The sequence below is a fragment of the Lithobates pipiens genome, unplaced genomic scaffold, assembly GCF_037356315.1.
Source record: "Lithobates pipiens isolate NorthernLeopardFrog02 unplaced genomic scaffold, aLitPip1_a1.2 Scaffold_30, whole genome shotgun sequence".
In the NCBI taxonomy this organism is placed as follows: Eukaryota; Metazoa; Chordata; class Amphibia; order Anura; family Ranidae; genus Lithobates; species Lithobates pipiens.
In genome coordinates, this window is record NW_027507791.1 from 62,665,218 (window position 1) to 62,683,072 (window position 17,855).

At 42.8% G+C, this 17,855-nt stretch overlaps 1 protein-coding gene across 3 annotated transcripts in view; it reads left to right on the forward strand.

The window, feature by feature from the left end:
* LOC143942921 (coiled-coil domain-containing protein 170-like) overlaps positions 1-16,869 on the forward strand; it is a 121,420-nt gene extending 104,551 nt beyond the window's left edge. For all 3 annotated transcript variants that reach the window (XM_077464347.1, XM_077464346.1, XM_077464348.1), the window contains 4 exons: positions 2,216-2,389; positions 6,485-6,724; positions 9,642-9,878; positions 10,340-16,869. In XM_077464347.1, coding sequence (XP_077320473.1) covers positions 2,216-2,389; positions 6,485-6,724; positions 9,642-9,878; positions 10,340-10,558 — 870 coding nt within the window. In that variant the 3' untranslated portion in view covers positions 10,559-16,869. The remainder of the gene's footprint in view (positions 1-2,215; positions 2,390-6,484; positions 6,725-9,641; positions 9,879-10,339) is intronic.
* The last annotated feature ends 986 nt before the right edge of the window (positions 16,870-17,855 follow it).

Consider the following 17,855-nt stretch of genomic DNA (forward strand, 5'->3'; position numbering starts at 1 on the left):
TTCCACCCCAAATCATTCCAAGTACTGACCATTTATTGCCACCCTTTGGACTCACCCCTTTAGCCAGTTTTCAATCCAGGTACTCACCTTATGGTCCATGCCGACAGACCTAAGTTTGTACAGTAAACGCTAATTTGTTACATATTAACAAAAGTCACATAAGAGAGTTGGAAGATAATCATAGTGATTTAGTTTACTTCCATGTCTCTTACTAGCATTTGAGAGGCTCTGTACAATATAAGTACAGTATATACAGTATTTGTATCTTTAGGGATCTGACACCTTAAAGAGGAAGTAAACTAAAAAAATAAAATAAAATTATTTTCCCTCCCCTGCAAAGTAAAGGCATAATATTCTAGTATACATCACATGCTAGCACATTATGTAACACTTACCTGTAAACGAAACCCACGTCTACCCCGCTGCAGGTCGCATCCATTTCCGTCCGTCTACCTTCCAGGGCTGTGGAATCCAGGTGTGTGACTGGCCGGAGCCACGTGACGTCACTCCCTCGCCGATCACGACACTGTCGTCTGAAGAAACGGCACAGGTGTCCGTTTCTTAAAAATGCTAGTGCTGATGACATCATCGGCACAGTATACAGTAAATATCTCCTAAACTGCGCATGTTTAGGAGGTATTTACAGTACCTATAGGTAAGCCCTATTCTAGGCTTACCTATAGGTATAAAGTATACATGGAGGTTTACAACCTCTTTATTGTAATCAAGCCAGGCTTCATAAGTTCATAAATAGATTGCATTAGGTATCCACTAGGTCTCTGCTGTGTTAAAAAGGGATTGGAAAACTGCTGGTGAAACGCCAAGGATGTGGAATTCCCTTCCACAGGCGGTGGTTTCCGCGGGGTGCATCGATAGTTTCAAGAAACTATTAGATAAGCACCTGAATGACCTCAACATACAGGGATATACAATGTAATACTGACATATAACACACATAGGTTGGACTTGATGGACTTGTGTCTTTTTTCGACCTCACTTACTATGTAACTATGTAACAGATTGAAATCTCAACCAAGTTATGGTTTTGAGACTTGTTATTTAACTTTAAAATCCATTTTCAAATTCACAATAAAGCCACCAGCTCCCAGGCAAATGATGAGATGTACTCATACTTAGCTAATAATAATACCTGTATAAGTAATACAAATGCTCAAGGTTATATTTCAGCTCTTTTGAATGTTGCATATGTTGTGTAGATATTAAAGAGGAAGTAAACCCTGATGAGTTTACTTCCTCTTTCATTCCCTGCAAAGGCAAAGCATAATGGACTACTATGCATCGCATAGTAGCCCATTATGTGTCACTTACCTGACACAGGAGCCAGCGAAGTCGCCTCTGTCCCCTGTAGTCCGCCGCATCCATCTTGTTGGTGGGGTCTCGCAGCTCTGCCGCTGTCATTCGGCGAAGCCGCGATGACGTCACTCCCGCGCATGCGCACGGGAGCCGACACGCGCGGCAGCTCCGTTGCTGAGAATGCCGCGCTCAGTGCGCCTGTGCGCCGCTGTCTACGGCGCATGCGCCGTAGACAGCGGTGCCCGTTTTCGGGCAAATATCTCCTAAACCATATAGGTTTAGAAGATATTACTTGGACCTACAGGTAAGCCTTAATCTAGGCTTACCTGTAGGTCAAAGTGGTTTGTAAGGCCGCGTACACACGGGCGGACTGTCTGTCCAACTTAGTCCGCTGAAACGTGTTTCAGCGGACAATCCGCTCGTGTGTGGGCTTCAGCGGACTTTTTCAGTGGACAGTCTGGCGGACTAAGTCTTTCGGAATTTCCGTAATATTGTCCGTCCAAACTTGGTTTCAGCGGACAGTCCGCTCGTGAGTAGGCAAGTTGGACGGACTAAGTATGGCGCATGCTCAGAAAGGATTTACACGGCCGAAGGTTGCATTGCAGTGTATTGGACGTCGTATTTCTAGTCCCGTCGTACGTGCTGTACACGTCATCGCGCAAGCTTTCAGCGGACTGTCTGTTCATCGTGTGTGGTCAAGTCCGTTCATTCAAAAGTAGGACGGACTGTCTGTCGGATTGTCTGACGAACTTAGTTGGCCAGACGATCCGCCCGTGTGTACGCGGCCTAAGGGTTTACAACCACTTTAAGCTTTACTTTTTATATTTTAAATGTTCTACTTGGCTGCTCTTAAATAAGCTATTATCCTAACATTTGTATATTCACCATTTCCGTTTTATAGTTCAAGAAGTTCTTACTGCAGATGGCAGAGAAGTTGAATATCAGCCAAGATATATCCTGTGAGAGTCTGATTTCCCAGTACGACATGCTACTGAAGAGAGCCGAAGATATTTCTAAAAGGGATAAAGAATTTCTGAGTGACAATAAAACCCTCATCTATAACCTTCAAAAAAAGGTACCGAAACAAATTTGAGCATTTCCAAAATCAGCTCCAGTATGTGAAAGCAGAATAGATAGGGGTAGGAATACTGTTCTCATGGGGTCCAATAAAGAGTATGCAAGGTCCTTAAAAGTCTCCATGAGCATATTACCAGTTAATCCCGTTGGTTTATATAGAAATTTTTAAAGCTCAACTCCACTCAACTTTTTTTTCAGTTCTGGATACAGCAGCAGGCAAGATTTAAGCCACTATCAACCAGTGTTGCCAACCTACCAGATTGAAATTTACTGACAGGACACCCAAAATTTACTGGCACAGCCAAGTTTTTACTGGCATTTCCAAAAGTTACAAAATTAGTTTTAAGTGCACATTTCAGTATTTGGGCTACAAATAAGTATAATAAGTAATTAGCAATGTGATTTAAGGCAGCTATTCAGGCAAAAAGCATATTTATCATTTTATTTTCAATATAGTAAGTAAGTGGCTCAGGGACAGGAAATTAGAATGGGCGACACACATGAAATTGACTCTAATGTAGCATACACACGACCGGACTTTTCGATGGACTAGGTCCGATGGACTAGGTCCGACGGTCTTCCTGTCGGACTTTCGGCTAGGTCCGACTGACTTTCCGAAAGAGCTGACTTGCGTACACACAAACTGACTTTCCGGCAGACTAGGTCTGATGGACTTCCCAACAGACTTTCAAAATGAACGGACTTGTCCGTCCATTCATTTTGAACGTGACTCCAGGTACGATGGGACTAGAAAGTGAAGTCAATCTCGCAGCTTTCTTCGGCGAGATTGACACCTTGCGAGGCCTGTCTCCTGGTATGGATATTAAGGGGAACCCCCTACGCCGAAAAAACGGCGTGGGGGTCCACCAAAGTCTATACCAGACCCTTATCCGAGCACGCAGCACGGCCGGTCAGGAAAGGGGGTGGGGACGAGCGAGTGCTCCCCCCTCCTGAACCGTACCAGGCCACCTACCCTCAACACAGGGGGTGGGTGCTTTGGGGAAGGGGGGTGCCCTGCAGCAAGCGCTAGCAAAAGAGCGGCAAAAGAGCAGAAGATAGCAGAGGAGCCCGGGAGAAGAACCAGAGAAGTTGGAAGAAAACTCCCGAAGACGGAAGAAGACCCCCAAAGTCGGAAGTCAGAAAAATCTGTGTAGTGTGTTTTTTTTATTGACACTTTTTCCCCCAGGTGAATGGGTAGGGGTACGATGTACCCCATACTTATTCACATAGTGTGGTGGGCCAGGATCTGGGGGCCCCTTATGAAAGGGGGCTCCTGGATTCTGATAAGCCCCCCACCCGCAGGCCCCGACCAGGGTTCTCGTAAAGACATGGGGACAAGGTGCTTTGGGGTGGGGAGCCACAGGGCACCCCCTTCCTCAAAGCATCCACCCCCCATGTTGAGGGCAAGCGGCCTGGTACGGTGCAGGAGGGGGGGTGCTCGCTCGTCCCCACCCTCTTTCCTGACCGGCCGGGCTGTGTGCTCGGATAAGGGTCTGGTATGGATTGGGTTTTTTTTCCGCGTAGGGGGGTTCCCCTTAAAATCTATACCAGACCTAAGGGCCTGGTATGCCCCTGTAAGGGCATTCCCTCTCACGCTCTCTGCGATAGGGAAAGGTGTTTTTCCTATTGCAGCGAGTGCAAGATGTACAGTATCCTGCAGCCGAGAACCAGCCTGATAGGATCGCGCTGGAAACATTCTCGCGGGCAGGTGCTGTAGCTGCTTTTGCGTCGTATCTGGTCCATTGGACCAGCATGCAGACGAACGGGCTTCCCGATAGGAACTTGGTCCAATGGACCAAGATTTAAAACATGTTCTATTTCTAGGTCTGCCTGCCTTTTTCTTCCCATACAAGATCGAATTCTCTGACGGATTCTGGTCCGCCGGACCAAGTCTGCCGTAAAGTCCGATCATGTGTACGCGGCATTAGTGACACTGACAGCAGTGTGCAGCAGCACAGATCACCGACACCACGCATCCCCCCTGATTAACAGTGATAGTCTCTCTCCATGCCAGCTGGTCCCTTCAGTCCCCTCCAGTCCCAACAGCACTGACAGTCCTGCTCCCAGCTTTCCTTGCTCCCGTCCTGCAGACCCGCACACAAGGCTCTGGCCGCTCGGCTCCCTTGCACCATCACATCACACAAAATGCTCAGGCACCTCCTCCGCCAGACCAGCCCCCCACCGGTACCACTCAAACATACTGTAGCAGGCACTTTGATGGTCTTGACCAGCCCTGGAACTCGAGCTGCGCATGCCCAGTTCTGAGCCAAGCGTCACAGCCATATTTTCTACTGGCAAACCTTTCCTCTAAATGGTATTTACTGGCAGGAGAAAAGTGCCTGTTTTTTACTGGCTGCCAATAAAAATACTGACGGTTGGCAACACTGCTATCAACTCAATACTGCTCTCTGTGTCTCTGACAATGTCAGATAGAACAGCAATTGATGAGAAATCTACCCAGCAGCAACCACTCTGCAACAGTGTGTAATGCACACCAATGCTTGGAAACAAAAATGTAGAATGCCATCAGTTGAAGTCGCTTTGTCTTCCTTGATCAGCTATGTGACTTAAAGTGATTGTAAAACAACCCATTCAGTTTAAAATAGAAATGAAAGGCAAAACGTTTTTGTATAAATATAAAAATTTATTATAAACACCCTTTTCCCATTTTTTATGTGATCACATTACCTCTGTTCTCTGTGAACAGAGGTAATGTGATCACATAAAAAAGGGGTAAAGGGTGTTTATAATGAATTTTTATATTTATACAAAAATGCTCTGATTGGCCAGCTCTGAGCTGGGGGGAGGAGAAGCAGCAACAGGACACTGAGCTTCCCAGTGAATGGCTGTGCAGCAAGGGCATGTCAGGACAACATTGATCAATGGAGGAGAGCACACAGAGTTCCCAGCACAGCTAGAGAACTGATCACTGTGTGCTCTCCTGTTTAGTATGGTCAGTTTTTAAATAGGAAAGTTTTTAATAGGAATTTCACATAAAGGAAGCACACAAAGAGAACAGGATACTTTCTTATACAAGTACACGGTACAGCAGGCACATATCAGGAATATGAAATGCTGGGGTAACAAACACTTTAGGTGGAGAACAAAATCCACACACTAAGGCTGCCCATACATTATACAATTTTCTTATTCAATTTTCATTTAGATTTACCAAAACCATATAATATCAGGTCAAGCCTAAACACACTCAATGTGTATGCAGTCGGGTAGGCCCTTGCACTACATAGTTGAAGGTAAATCTAAAGAAAATTAAATATAGAAATAAGAAAATCATATCGTGTATGGCCAGCCTTAGTGTTGACAGGCTTTTGTCCCCTTCAAGTGACTTTTGCATTCCCATCTACCGGAATGCAAAACCTGCTTAAAGCAGGTCAACTGCAGGTCAGAAGGATGCCAACTGCAGGTCAGAAGGATGTCAACTGCAGGTCAAATGCACCTGTCAATGAATTCCTAATGCTCAGAAGTGCCTCAATCTGATGCCGTCAGCACAAGCCCATTTCTCTTCAACGAAGGCCCCAAGTTACACGTACTTCGTAAGGTAATGCATGGTGTAGTGTGCCTATGTACAAAAGCTCTGAAACCCATAACAACCAATCAGAATGAATCTTTTATTCGTTTTTGTCTAGTCGAGTGATGAATTTTGGTTAGTTGATTTAGGGTAACTTTGCACTGCATTATTACATGAGGCTATTAACATGCATCTGGCTTTGGTGTAGGGTTAGATTGATGAACAAAGGACTGCGATGTTCCTGAACGGGCACTGCAGCTAGTAGGATATGGAAAGGGTGCAGCAATTTTTTTCTGATTTATTAAATTGGGGACCCATGAAGCAAAGCAGTCAATCCGAACTCCCACTTACTTTCACCAGCCCTTTCTGTATGTGTTATGAAGTTGCCGAGCCGTCAGGCCAAGTATGCTCATACCATTGGAACAAGACAAAAGAAAATGACCATTAAAAGGAACATTGCTCCAAAATCTATATGATCACTTTGTTTTTATTTGTATTACTTTGTCTAGCAAGTTTTCTATTAGTTCTGTACCCTGCTCAGCTAAGCACATTCAATTCCTGTAGGTGAATTCCCAGAGAGAAAAAATAGAGTTAAAATCTTCCCAGATTGAAAAACTGGAGACGAAGATCAAACAACTTGAGAGAGAAAAAGAGCATCAAGCCTTACTGAGCTCCGAAAATTCAGCCAACGTGACAGCCCAAAAATTGCAGAAGAAGGTCGAGAGACTCCAAGGACAGCTCACTGACATGAAAATTGCTAATCAGAACCTGACGGCTCAGCTTGTCGATATGAACGATTTAAAGGTGAGCTCGCCACTTTAGGAAGTTTAGAGAAGAATTATGCAGTGCCGCTATCTCTAAGATCTACAGTGAGAGGTAAAAAAGTCACTAGTTAGAAGTTTCAAGATAATTCTTGCTGAAACTCAATTGACAATTATATAGAAATATACAGCACTGGCATATTCTGGAGCGCTTTTCAGAGAATACTGAACCACTTGCCTGTATCAACAACTATAAATCTTAAAATGCCATACTTAATGTAAAATAAGAGTATAAGAAGTAAAATGGAGTTTTAGCTTACCCCTTAGTTACAGGTTAAAAAAGAGATTTGCGAGTCAAAAAAAGAAAGACAACGGTAAGTAGTAGAGGTGGCTATAGCTGAATATTTTGTGTGCTTATGAATGTTAAAATTGACATTAAAATGGTAATAAAGAACATTTTAATTGTACACCTATATGTAAAATTATGGCTATAAGGTTTGTAGTATAATGAAGTTGTAGGTGGCAGCATGCGCAGTTTTGAGTAGCTGATATCATTCCAGGCAATAGTGTATGATGGTAGCGTTTACATGCACATGCATGGGAATGTGCACATACCTACCACCAGTAGTATATTTAGGTTTTGTACTGCCCTAGGCCTGACTAAACTTCTGCACCCCCTAATTTAAATATGACCAACCCCGTCCTGTCAAGGCCACACTCCCTGCTGTTTAAGACCCGCCATTACATTTTCGAGTGGGGACACTACTTCTGAGGGCTTGGGGGAGGGGGGGTGGATTCTCTTAACTTGCATAGATTTCCTCTCACTTCCTGTTTGACTATGGGGCAGGAAGTGAGGGGAAATCTCTGCAATGGGACAGGGATGGTAACAAAAATAAACTGACAGGGGCTATAACCCTCCCTTACTCTATCCAAAATAAAAATAAAAAGTGTCGCCTATAGTTCTACTTTAAGCACAAATTTCTGATAATTTTATGGAGAGGACTAAGAAGATATAACCATGCCAATGGTGCAGCAGAAACATATAGAACAGTGAGGAAGGTTTGTGGTCCAGGATGATAAGACAGTCAAAATTAGAAGCGTGGCGCCCCCCCCCCCCACAGTTGTGGAATTCCGGACACCCACATACTGGAAGTAGTGCGGCCGATTTATGGGGGTGCTAGACTAATTTGCCTCTCAGTCTGCCCCATAAGACTGACGCTACACTAACAGTGTAGAGCAAGCTGGTGGGGACTCTTTCGCTGCTGCCCCCCTGCAAAGTGCTGGCCTAGGCCTGGGCCTTGTTGGCCTAGGCCAGGATACAGCGTTGCCTACCACACATACAGTAAAATAAGGCTCTTCGTAATATGTGAGGTGTCTAGTATGTATGATCACAGCAAATATGGTGGCAATGACCCACGCATGCAGCAGCAGCTTCACACTCTGGTTCCTTTCCCATTGCCGCAATATTTGCTGCGAGCATGGACAAGTCCATGAATGGGCAGTTGGGAGAGGCAAAGCAGCAATATGGAATGCCGCTAATGTGCATGCCTTATAGCAAGGCTGCTAATGGAGTAGAACAGCTAGAAACTGTGTCCCCTAACGTTTCCCAGCAGATATGTATGCCAGACAAATGGGTCAGGGTAGGGAGCAGTGCACAGCTTGCAACTGTTTTCTTGCGCTCACACCACTCAGCCAAATTCCCCCTGCCAGATGCCACCCCCCACACTCACATCATTCTTCCAAACATCCTTCCCTGCTCTTACCACTCTACCATAGGTGCAGGGCCGTCTTTAATATTGATTGGACCCTGGGCAAAAATTTTCTTGGGGGCCCCCTCCATGCAATTTCACTCTCCACCTGCTCTGAGACATACATTAAATAGCAGCTAGACTTAAAATCAGTTTACTGTATCAGATCAGGCAGAAATTGCGATTGGTTGCCAGCGCTAAAACAGCATATCATTACTGCTTACTGACTGGTTGCTAGAGGTTACAGTACACATTACTGCTCACTGATTGGTTGCTAGAGGTTACAGCACATCATCTCTTCTCTGTAGGGGAGCATGATATACATATGAATGCCGCCTTTATTTACATATCAATTCCGCTGGCCACAGCTATTTACTTACTAATGCTGCCGCTATTTACATATGATTGCTGGTTATTTACATGTAAACACAGGGTCTGCAGGTGAGTCATCTGTACACATTAGGGCAGAGCTGGGCAGCATTAGTAGCAGTACTGAGATATTGGGACACAGCACAGGACTAAAACTTCAAGGGACAAGGGAATTTAAACTGGGATAGTTGTCAAGTGTGAGGCAGGTGCTTTGGGCCCTACAACAATGACAGGGCCCAGGGCAGCTGCCCCTTTTGCCCTGCCTTAAAAACGGCCTTGCATAGGTGCCCCCTCCTCATCACCCTCCTGCTCTCACCACTCAACCTAATGTCGCCTCCCCTGCCCTGACCTCTGCCAAACACCCTGTTGTCCAGCTCCTACCACTGTATCACTCTCTTGCGACTCTGGAATATGGCCCCCCTCACCCAGTCTCTCTACTCTGCCAAATATTCTCCATCCTGTTTTTAGCAGCCTGCCACACAATGGCGTCCCCGTTTTGCTGTCACCAATCTACCAAACATCCCCCCCACCCTTCAACACTCTGCCAAACACCCCTACTGTCTCTCATCAATCTGCCAACTGCACCAATACCCCCCTCCCCATTCAACACTCCCTTACTCTGTTATGAAAAATACTGGCTTTATACATATAATTTCAAATATTTCTTTATTTACTGTTGAGACAATTATTTAATGTATCTGCATTATTATGAATGAACTGTTTCAATTTATTTACGTTCCATATTCTATTATTTTTTTTAGTATACGGATATAATATAGGGCCATATGCTGCCTTATCACTCTTTTGACATTCCAGCCTGTATTTCTTTTTGTTTGTTTTAAGGAAAAAACCAACCAGCAAAAAAAAAACATTGAGCTGCTGAGCAAGTCTTTAGAAAAACTAGAGAAAATTAAAGAGAAAGCTGCTAAAAAGGTGGTAAGCTTGAAAACAGAACTGGACTACACGGAACACGAATCTGTGGGGGAAAAAGCGAGGTGCCATCAGATGGTAGATGCAGTTACTAATGAGCTGCTCACAGCCAAAAGAGCCCTCGAGGAAGTGGCAAGGAGAGAAAAACAGGTACACTTTGCTTTTAAAGGAAATCATTAGTATCTTTTTAGCAACCCTTAAAAAAAAAAAAAAAAAAGAGCTCATTAAGTAGTTTTTGGGGCTGCAACTTGCAGATACTTGAGAACTTTGAGAGACTTTATACAATAACTGGAAATAGAAAAAGGTTTTTGTCCCGTACTTCTTGTGAGATGTCTTTTTTTGGAAAAAAAGGGTGTAAAATTTGTCTTTATAAGGACTTTAACAAGAATTGCGTGTTGTTTTTTTTTGTCTCCTAAAAATGTAATTAGGAGGTGTTTTAAACAGGTAGTATGAGTACCTGTGAAGATTTTTTTTTTACAAACTAATTACAAAGTTGTCAAAAAAAGGGATACTTTTCCGTTTCTTAAGTAACTCTTCATAAGTGTCTTATGGGAAAGATATTAGAAAATAATAGTATAATGTTCTTCATTGATCTTTTATCCGTTCTACAGCTTATTGACTTCAGAGAAACCATTACCAGGATGATGGGTTTTAAAATTAACACAATGGCCGTGCCGGATCATGAGATCTTCGACCAACTCAAGAGAGTTCTGCGGACTCACGGGCCTGTTGATGTCAGCAGGACTGATAGATCAAAGTTGCCATATGGGTTCCGGACTGGGGACGGTATACCTGAATACACCGTACAGCACATGAATCCCAAATATTAGCTTGGGCGGTCAAGAGACATCAAGCCATTAACCATTAAGCGTTTATTCAAATAAAATTTAAAAAATATTAAAGAGACTCTGTCACTTTGTAGCACCCATGTATTAGTGTATATATCAGCCTTTCTCAACCTTTTCAACACAGAGGAACCCTTGAAATAGTTCTCCGGTCTCGAGGAACCCCTGCTAAAAATTAGAAGTCTACAACTCACGATACAATAGTGTGATGGTCCTACAACTCATGATACAATAGTGTGTGGGAAGATTGGTCCTAAAGCCCCATACACACTATCAGATTATCTGCTGAGTTTTACCAAAACCATATAATATGAGGACAAACCTTAGGAGATCCAATGTGTATGCAATCAGGCAGGCCCTTCTACTACATGGTTTTGGTAAATCTGAAGGAAAAACTCAGCAGATAATCTGATAGTGTGTATGGGGCTTTACACTTGTGGTCATTGGGAAGAATTACCTGCTTATAGATAGCTAAAAAGATCAATGGTGTCAGTGGGAACTTATCTGAGAGGCAGAAATTGCCCAATGTTGAAGTAACCCCTAGCAACCTTGGGAGGAACCCTGGTTGAGAATCACTGGTTTATATAGTTACACATATGTGTTTGTATAATTAACACTTCCAGAATTTGTATTTATTAAGTTGCACGTATTTTTGTAAAAAATGACTCTATCACTTTGCTAATTAAAGGTCCATTTAAAGGCCACCTAATCCACTTATACTTACCTTCACCACACTCCATCACTGATCTGTTTCTCTTCTATCCTCTCCGTAAATAACCTCTGCATTGGATGCTGTTGATGTTTAGGCAGGGATGATGTCACACCCTCCCTCATATGACAGTATTCAGGTTTGGCGATTGGCTGCTCATGTTTATGCATTGTATCATAAGTGGAGGTTATATGCTTCACCATAACCAGTAGCACCCAGTAGGCATTTTACGGAAGCTCCAGTAAGATTGAGCTTAGGCTGGATGTATATAGGGGTGTTAAAGGGACTTTGTCATGTTGCCCTAAATGAGTCCCTTTAACCACTTCAGCTGCAAAAGTTTTACCCCTCTTCCTGATCAGGGCATTTTTTGCTATACGGCAATGCTTTACTTTAACTGACACATGCAAGGTTGTGTGACACTGAACTCACATAAAATGGATGTCCTTTTTTTCCCACAAATAGAGCTTTCTTTCTGTGGAGTGTGATCACCTGTACGGTTTTTATTTTTTGCGCTATAAACAAGCAACGGCCGACAGTTTTGCAAAAAAAATAAAAAAAATTTACTTTCTGCTATAAAACATATTCCATAAAATAAAAATGTAAAAAAATATATATCTTTATCGATTTAGGCTAATATGTATTCTGCTACATATTTTTGTTAAAAAGAAAATCCCCAAAAGTGTATGTGGATTGGTTTCTGCAAAAGTTATAATGTCTACAAACTGTGGGATATATGTATGGAATTATTATTTTTCTTTTAACTAGTAATGGCGGTTATGCACACTAACTGACACTTTTTTGGGGACCAGTGACATTAATACAGTGATCAGTGCTAAAAATATGTACTGTAAATGTACTAATGACACTGGTAGGGAAGTGGTTAACATCAGGGGTGATCAAAAGGCTTGTTCACACTTGACTAAATTTCTAATGTTCAACAAACACTCCTATAGCTTTTGTATGGCTTTAGTGTGGGCGTCAGAGAGGTGTCAATGAGCTTTAGTATGGGCATTAGACAGGCATTTTACAAGCATTAATGAGGAGTTAAAAATGGCTCCTATGGGCAGTTTTGAAGCGTTTGACGAGCCTTAAAACTGCTCCACAAATGCCTATTCCATTAGAGTAAATTAACGAATCTTAACGCGCCGCAACAACTCCGAAACTGCCTACCAGAGCATTTGCGAGGCGTTACCATAAATTTGAATAGGAGGCTTCAAACACTTCCTGGCTTGGCATGAGGCTTCAGATTTGAAGCGACGCGCTGCTAATGTTTAGTGTGAATAGCACTATGTGCTGTCTATTGTATCTTGTGCATAGGCTTTTTAGGGACCTTTTTAACACCTCTTAACCGCTTCCCGACCGGCGCACAACGATGTACATCGGCAGAATGGCACGGCAAATTGGCGTACAGGTATGTCCATTTAAAATTGCCCCATGCCATCGCGTGCACGCCGCCAGCAGCGCACGTGTGTGCCGGTTGGGACCCCTGTAAGTCCGACCGCGGGTCCCGCGGACTCGATCGCCGTGGGGATACCCGCGATCTTCTCACGGGAAGGGAGAATGGGGAGATGCCGATGTAAACAGGATCTCCCCGTTCTGCGTAGCAACAAGTGACATTGATCTCTGCTCCCTGTGATTGGAGCAGAGATCAGTGTTCTGTAAATCACAGCCATGACCCCCCACAGTTATAAATATGCCCCTAGGACACACCTAACCTCTGCACTGCCACCTCCTGGTTAACCCCTTCACTGCCAGTGTCATTTACACAGGAATTAGTGCATTTGTATAGCACTGATTGCTGTATAAATGACAATGGTCCCAAAAATGTGTCAAAAATTTCTGATGTGTCCGCCATAATGTCGCAGTCACAATAAAAATTGCTGATCACCGCCATTACTAGTAAAACAAAAATATGTAGAAGAATACGTATCAGCCTAAACTGAGAAAAAAAAAAGTTTTTTATATATTTTTTGGGGATATTTATTATAGCAAAAAGTAAAAAATTATGCGTTTTTTTTCAAAATTTTTGCTCTTTTTTTTACTGTAGTGTGGAAGGTGCTTGTACTAGGGGAAGGCATAGATCTGTGTCCCTGCTTTGCAGGAACATAGGAGCAATGCCTTCCTTACTGACTGCCTTATTTACATAGGAAGACTGCCGTTCTGCCTGTGTCCTGAACGATCAGCGAGTGGCAGCAGGCATTGGGTCCACGAGCGAGCCTCCGGTGGCACACACTCATGCCCAATATCCAGAAATGCAGGATCACGTATATATTATTAATATTAATTATTATTCACGATTTATATAGCGCCAACAGTTTACGCATTGCTTTACAATGTATAGGGGGGGACAACACAATTACAGTACAATACAAAAGGTACAGGAGGGCCCTGCTCGTAGCGCCTACATTCTAAAGGATATATATATATATATATATATATATATATATATATATATATATATATATATATATATATATATATATATATATATATATATATACGTGATGCTGAGCAGAGCGACTGACCTGTAGCAGTAAAAGTGCTGCGTCGCTTTAACTGAAAATTGCACCCCAACAAAATTGACGTCCATTTTTTCCCACAAATAAAGCTTTCTTTTGGTGGTATTTGATCGCCTCTGCGATTTTTATTTTTTGCGCTATGAACAAAAAACCCAGTAGCCACCAGTAAGATTGAGCTTAGGCAGGATGTATATAGGGTGTGTTAAAGGGACTTTGTCATGTTGCCCTAAATGAGTCAATTTAATCACTTCAGCTGCAAAAGTTTTACCCCTCTTTCTGATCAGGCCATTTTTTGCTATACGGCAATGCGTTACTTTAACTGAAACATGCAAGGTTGTGTGACACTGAACTCACATAAAATGTATGTCCTTTTTTTCCCACAAATAGAGCTTTCTTTTGGTGGTAATTGATCATCTATGCGTTTTTTTTATTTTTTGCGCTATAAACAAAAAAAAGCAACAATTTTGAAAAAAATATTTTTGACTTTTTGCTATAATAAATATCCCCCAAAAATATATTAAACATTTTTTTTCCTCAGTTTAGGCTGATATGTATTCTTCTACATATTTTTGGTAAAAATTGCAATAAGCATATATTGATTGGTTTGCGCAAAAGTTATTGTGTCTACAAAAAAGGGGATAGATTTATGGCATTTTTATTATAAAAAATTTTTTTTATTAGTAATGGCAGCGATCTGCGAATATGGCGCACACACATCGAATACTTTTGACACTATTTTAGACCAGTGTTATAAAAATGCACTGATTACTTTGTAAATGACACTGGCAGGGAAGGGATTAAACACTAGGGGGCGATCAAGGAGTTAAGTGTGTCCTAGGGTGTTATTCTAACTGTGGGAGGGGTGGGCTTCAACTCACATGACAGCGATCACTGCTCCCGATGACAAGGAGCAGTGATTTCTGTCATGTCACAAGGCAGAACGGGGGAAATGCCTTGTTTACATAGGCACTTTCCCGTTCTGCAGTTCCGTGACACGATTGCCGGTAGACCGGCAGACATCGAGTCCGCCAGTCCCGTGGGCATGGTCACGCTGTAAAAGGGGATGTTCATTTACACCCATTTGCCCTCTACTGCCATTGTGCCGACGTATATCGGCGTGCAGTGGTCGACAAGTGGTTAAAGCAGTATTAAACTCAAAACATTCATATATTACATCTTACCAATTCTTAGACGTGATGGTTGCATTAACCTTCTTTTTCTAGTTTTCTTTCTTTAATTTTTAGCTGTTCATCTACCCAGTAAGTCTGTTGTTTTTCAACAGTTCACACTGTCCTGCAGATGTAGCAGAAAGTGTTAAGTGCTTCAAGCTGGGTTAAAACACCTATGCGAAAAATTTGCATCCAATTTGCATGACGGGAGATTGTGACTGGCTCTCAAAGGAGCTGGTTCACACATCTCAGGGGTGGCTGTGGAGCGTATTGCACAGGAGTCCTGTGCGTCTTTGCCTCAGTTTCAGATCCAAATTCAGGCAAAAATTTGGGCCTGATTCGCCCCCTGAAACTGGCAACAGGGACGCACTGGACCACTGCTGTAAGCCGCATCTGTTTAAAGTGTGAAGCCAGCCTCTATGATCAGCTTTTATTTATTCATGTAAAACCTTTATCCCAAAATAAAAACTGTTGCTGTACTTGCTTGCGTAACTGCAGTTTGAGCTGAAATTTGGCTTCAATGTGTTAATGTATCTAAATCTACTAGTATATCTATCACTCCCCCTCCCCCAGACTGGAAATGCTTCCGTCTAAAGGTACTCCTGTGCTCCTTTATCCAGAGTGGGGGGGGGGGCACTCTATGGCTCGGTTCACACTGCTGCGATACGATTTTGATCTGACTTTCAATACGTTTATGTAGTGCAACTTGGATAAGGTTTGTATATTCTGCGGGGCCAAAACCACACTAGAATCGCACCAAAATAGTACAGAAAACCTTTTCCAAAATTGCCCCGACTGAGTAGCTTTAATGTGAACAGACACCATTGAAAACAATGTGATTTCACTTGTCAAGCGATTCTGTGCGACTCAAGTCGCATATGAAACTGCACTAGTGTGAACCAGGCCTAATACAGGAGATGTGTTACTGTCCAGATCACCAGTTGAAAACAGAGGGGAAAAAAGCCTAAGGCCGCGTACACACGCGCGGACTGTTCGCCCAACCTTGTCCGCTGAACAGTGTTTGGGCGGACAGTCCGCTCGTGTGTGGGGCTGCAGCGGACAGTTTCAGCGGACAGTTGGCCGAACAAGGTCTTACGGAAATTCCGAAAAACTGTCCGCTGAAACAAGGTTTCAGCGGACTGTTCGCTCGTGTGTAGGCTTGTTCGGCCAACTAAGTCTCGCGCATGCTCAGAAAGGATTTCCACGTCGGAAGGTTGCATTGCAGTGTATAGGACGTCGTATTTTTCGTCCCGTCGTACGTGCCGTTCACGTCATCGCGCACGGTTTCAGCAAACTGTTCGTCCGTCGTGTGTGGCCATGTCCGTCCATGCTAAGTTTGAGCGGACTGTTCGCTCAAACTGTTGGACGGACAAAGTTGGGCCAACAGTCCGCGCGTGTGTACGCGGCCTAAGAAAACAAATGCAGCCACCACATCTAATGACTGGTAAGCTGCAATATAATATATTTTGGGTTTATTACAGCTTTAAGCTGAAAACTCTCTTCTGCGTAGCTTTAGGATCCTAGGTGCTCTATGGCACTATGACCTTGACTTCTCCTACTAAACAAATAAGGTGCTCCACCAGGTCTAAGCCCCACCCACGCCCACTATTCAAAGACAGCAGCTGGTCAGCAGTCAAGAGCAGCACTCTCATTGGATGGGAATTTCAGTGGGTGGGCTTAACCCTGGAAGTTCTTGGATATTTGATTGCATGTTCCTTATTGTTGTGTATATTTTATGATAGTACTGTATATTTATGTTTGTTACTAAATCATTTTCCTTTGTCCTAATGCCAAAATGTAACCAATAATCTAATTGTTACAGTACATTTTATATAGGATTCTGAAACTGAAAAGTATATAAAATATATATTATTTAATAAAACCTGGTTTGAGAAATTACATTTTTAATCTGTGCTCATTGTAAAAAGATTTCATGAAAACGATATTATTTATACATGGGTGTGAGAATAGCCCTTTTTTTTTATTGATCTTTTTAATTGTGTCTAAATCTTAGTAAAAACATATGTAATATGTTGCAGATTACAGTCCTTCTTTTTACCAGGTGATCCTTTTAGTAACACATCTATCCTAAGGTAACAAAACTCGCCCGCTGTACTATATCTCTGGAAGGGCAGGGTTGTCACTGGAGGACAGGAAGTGTGTTAGGACTACAAAACACCCCACAACTCCTCCTCTCCATAACATAAGAGGGAGGTTCTTTAGTCCTTACACTCTTCCTGGTAAAGCTGTTTAAGATCCCACTATTTGAGGTAAATAAGAGAAGTCCATTTTTAGGGCTTACATACACTTTAAGGTTCAAGTGCAATTCCTATGTTAAGTTCCGTTCTTGTATAGTCCAATAAAAGGCTAATGCCACATACAAGTGATCAGATTTTCAAAAACCGTGGATTTTTTTCCAAAGTTTGTTGGCTCAAACTTGTCTTGCATACACACAGTCACACAAATGTTGTCGGAAATTCTGAATGCCAAGAACGCAATGACGTACAAGACTTATGACGAGCCGAGAAAAAGGAAGTTTAATAGCCAGTGTGGCTCCTTCTGCTTGATTCAGAGCATGCTTGAACTTTTGTGCGACGGACTTGTGTACACACGGTCGGACTTTCTGACAACAACTTTTGTTGTCGGAAAATTTGAGAGCCTGCTCTCAAACATTTGTGTGCGGAAACAAATGTTCGATGGAGCATACACATAATCGGACTTTCTGACAACAAGCTCACATCAAACATTTCCCATTGGAAATTCCGATTGTATGTATGTGGCATAATAGCAATGTACAAGGCATGGGGAGGGGGGGGGGGGGGGGGTTATTTACGAAAGGCAAATCCACTTTGCACTACAAGTGCAAAGTGCACTTCGAAGTGCAG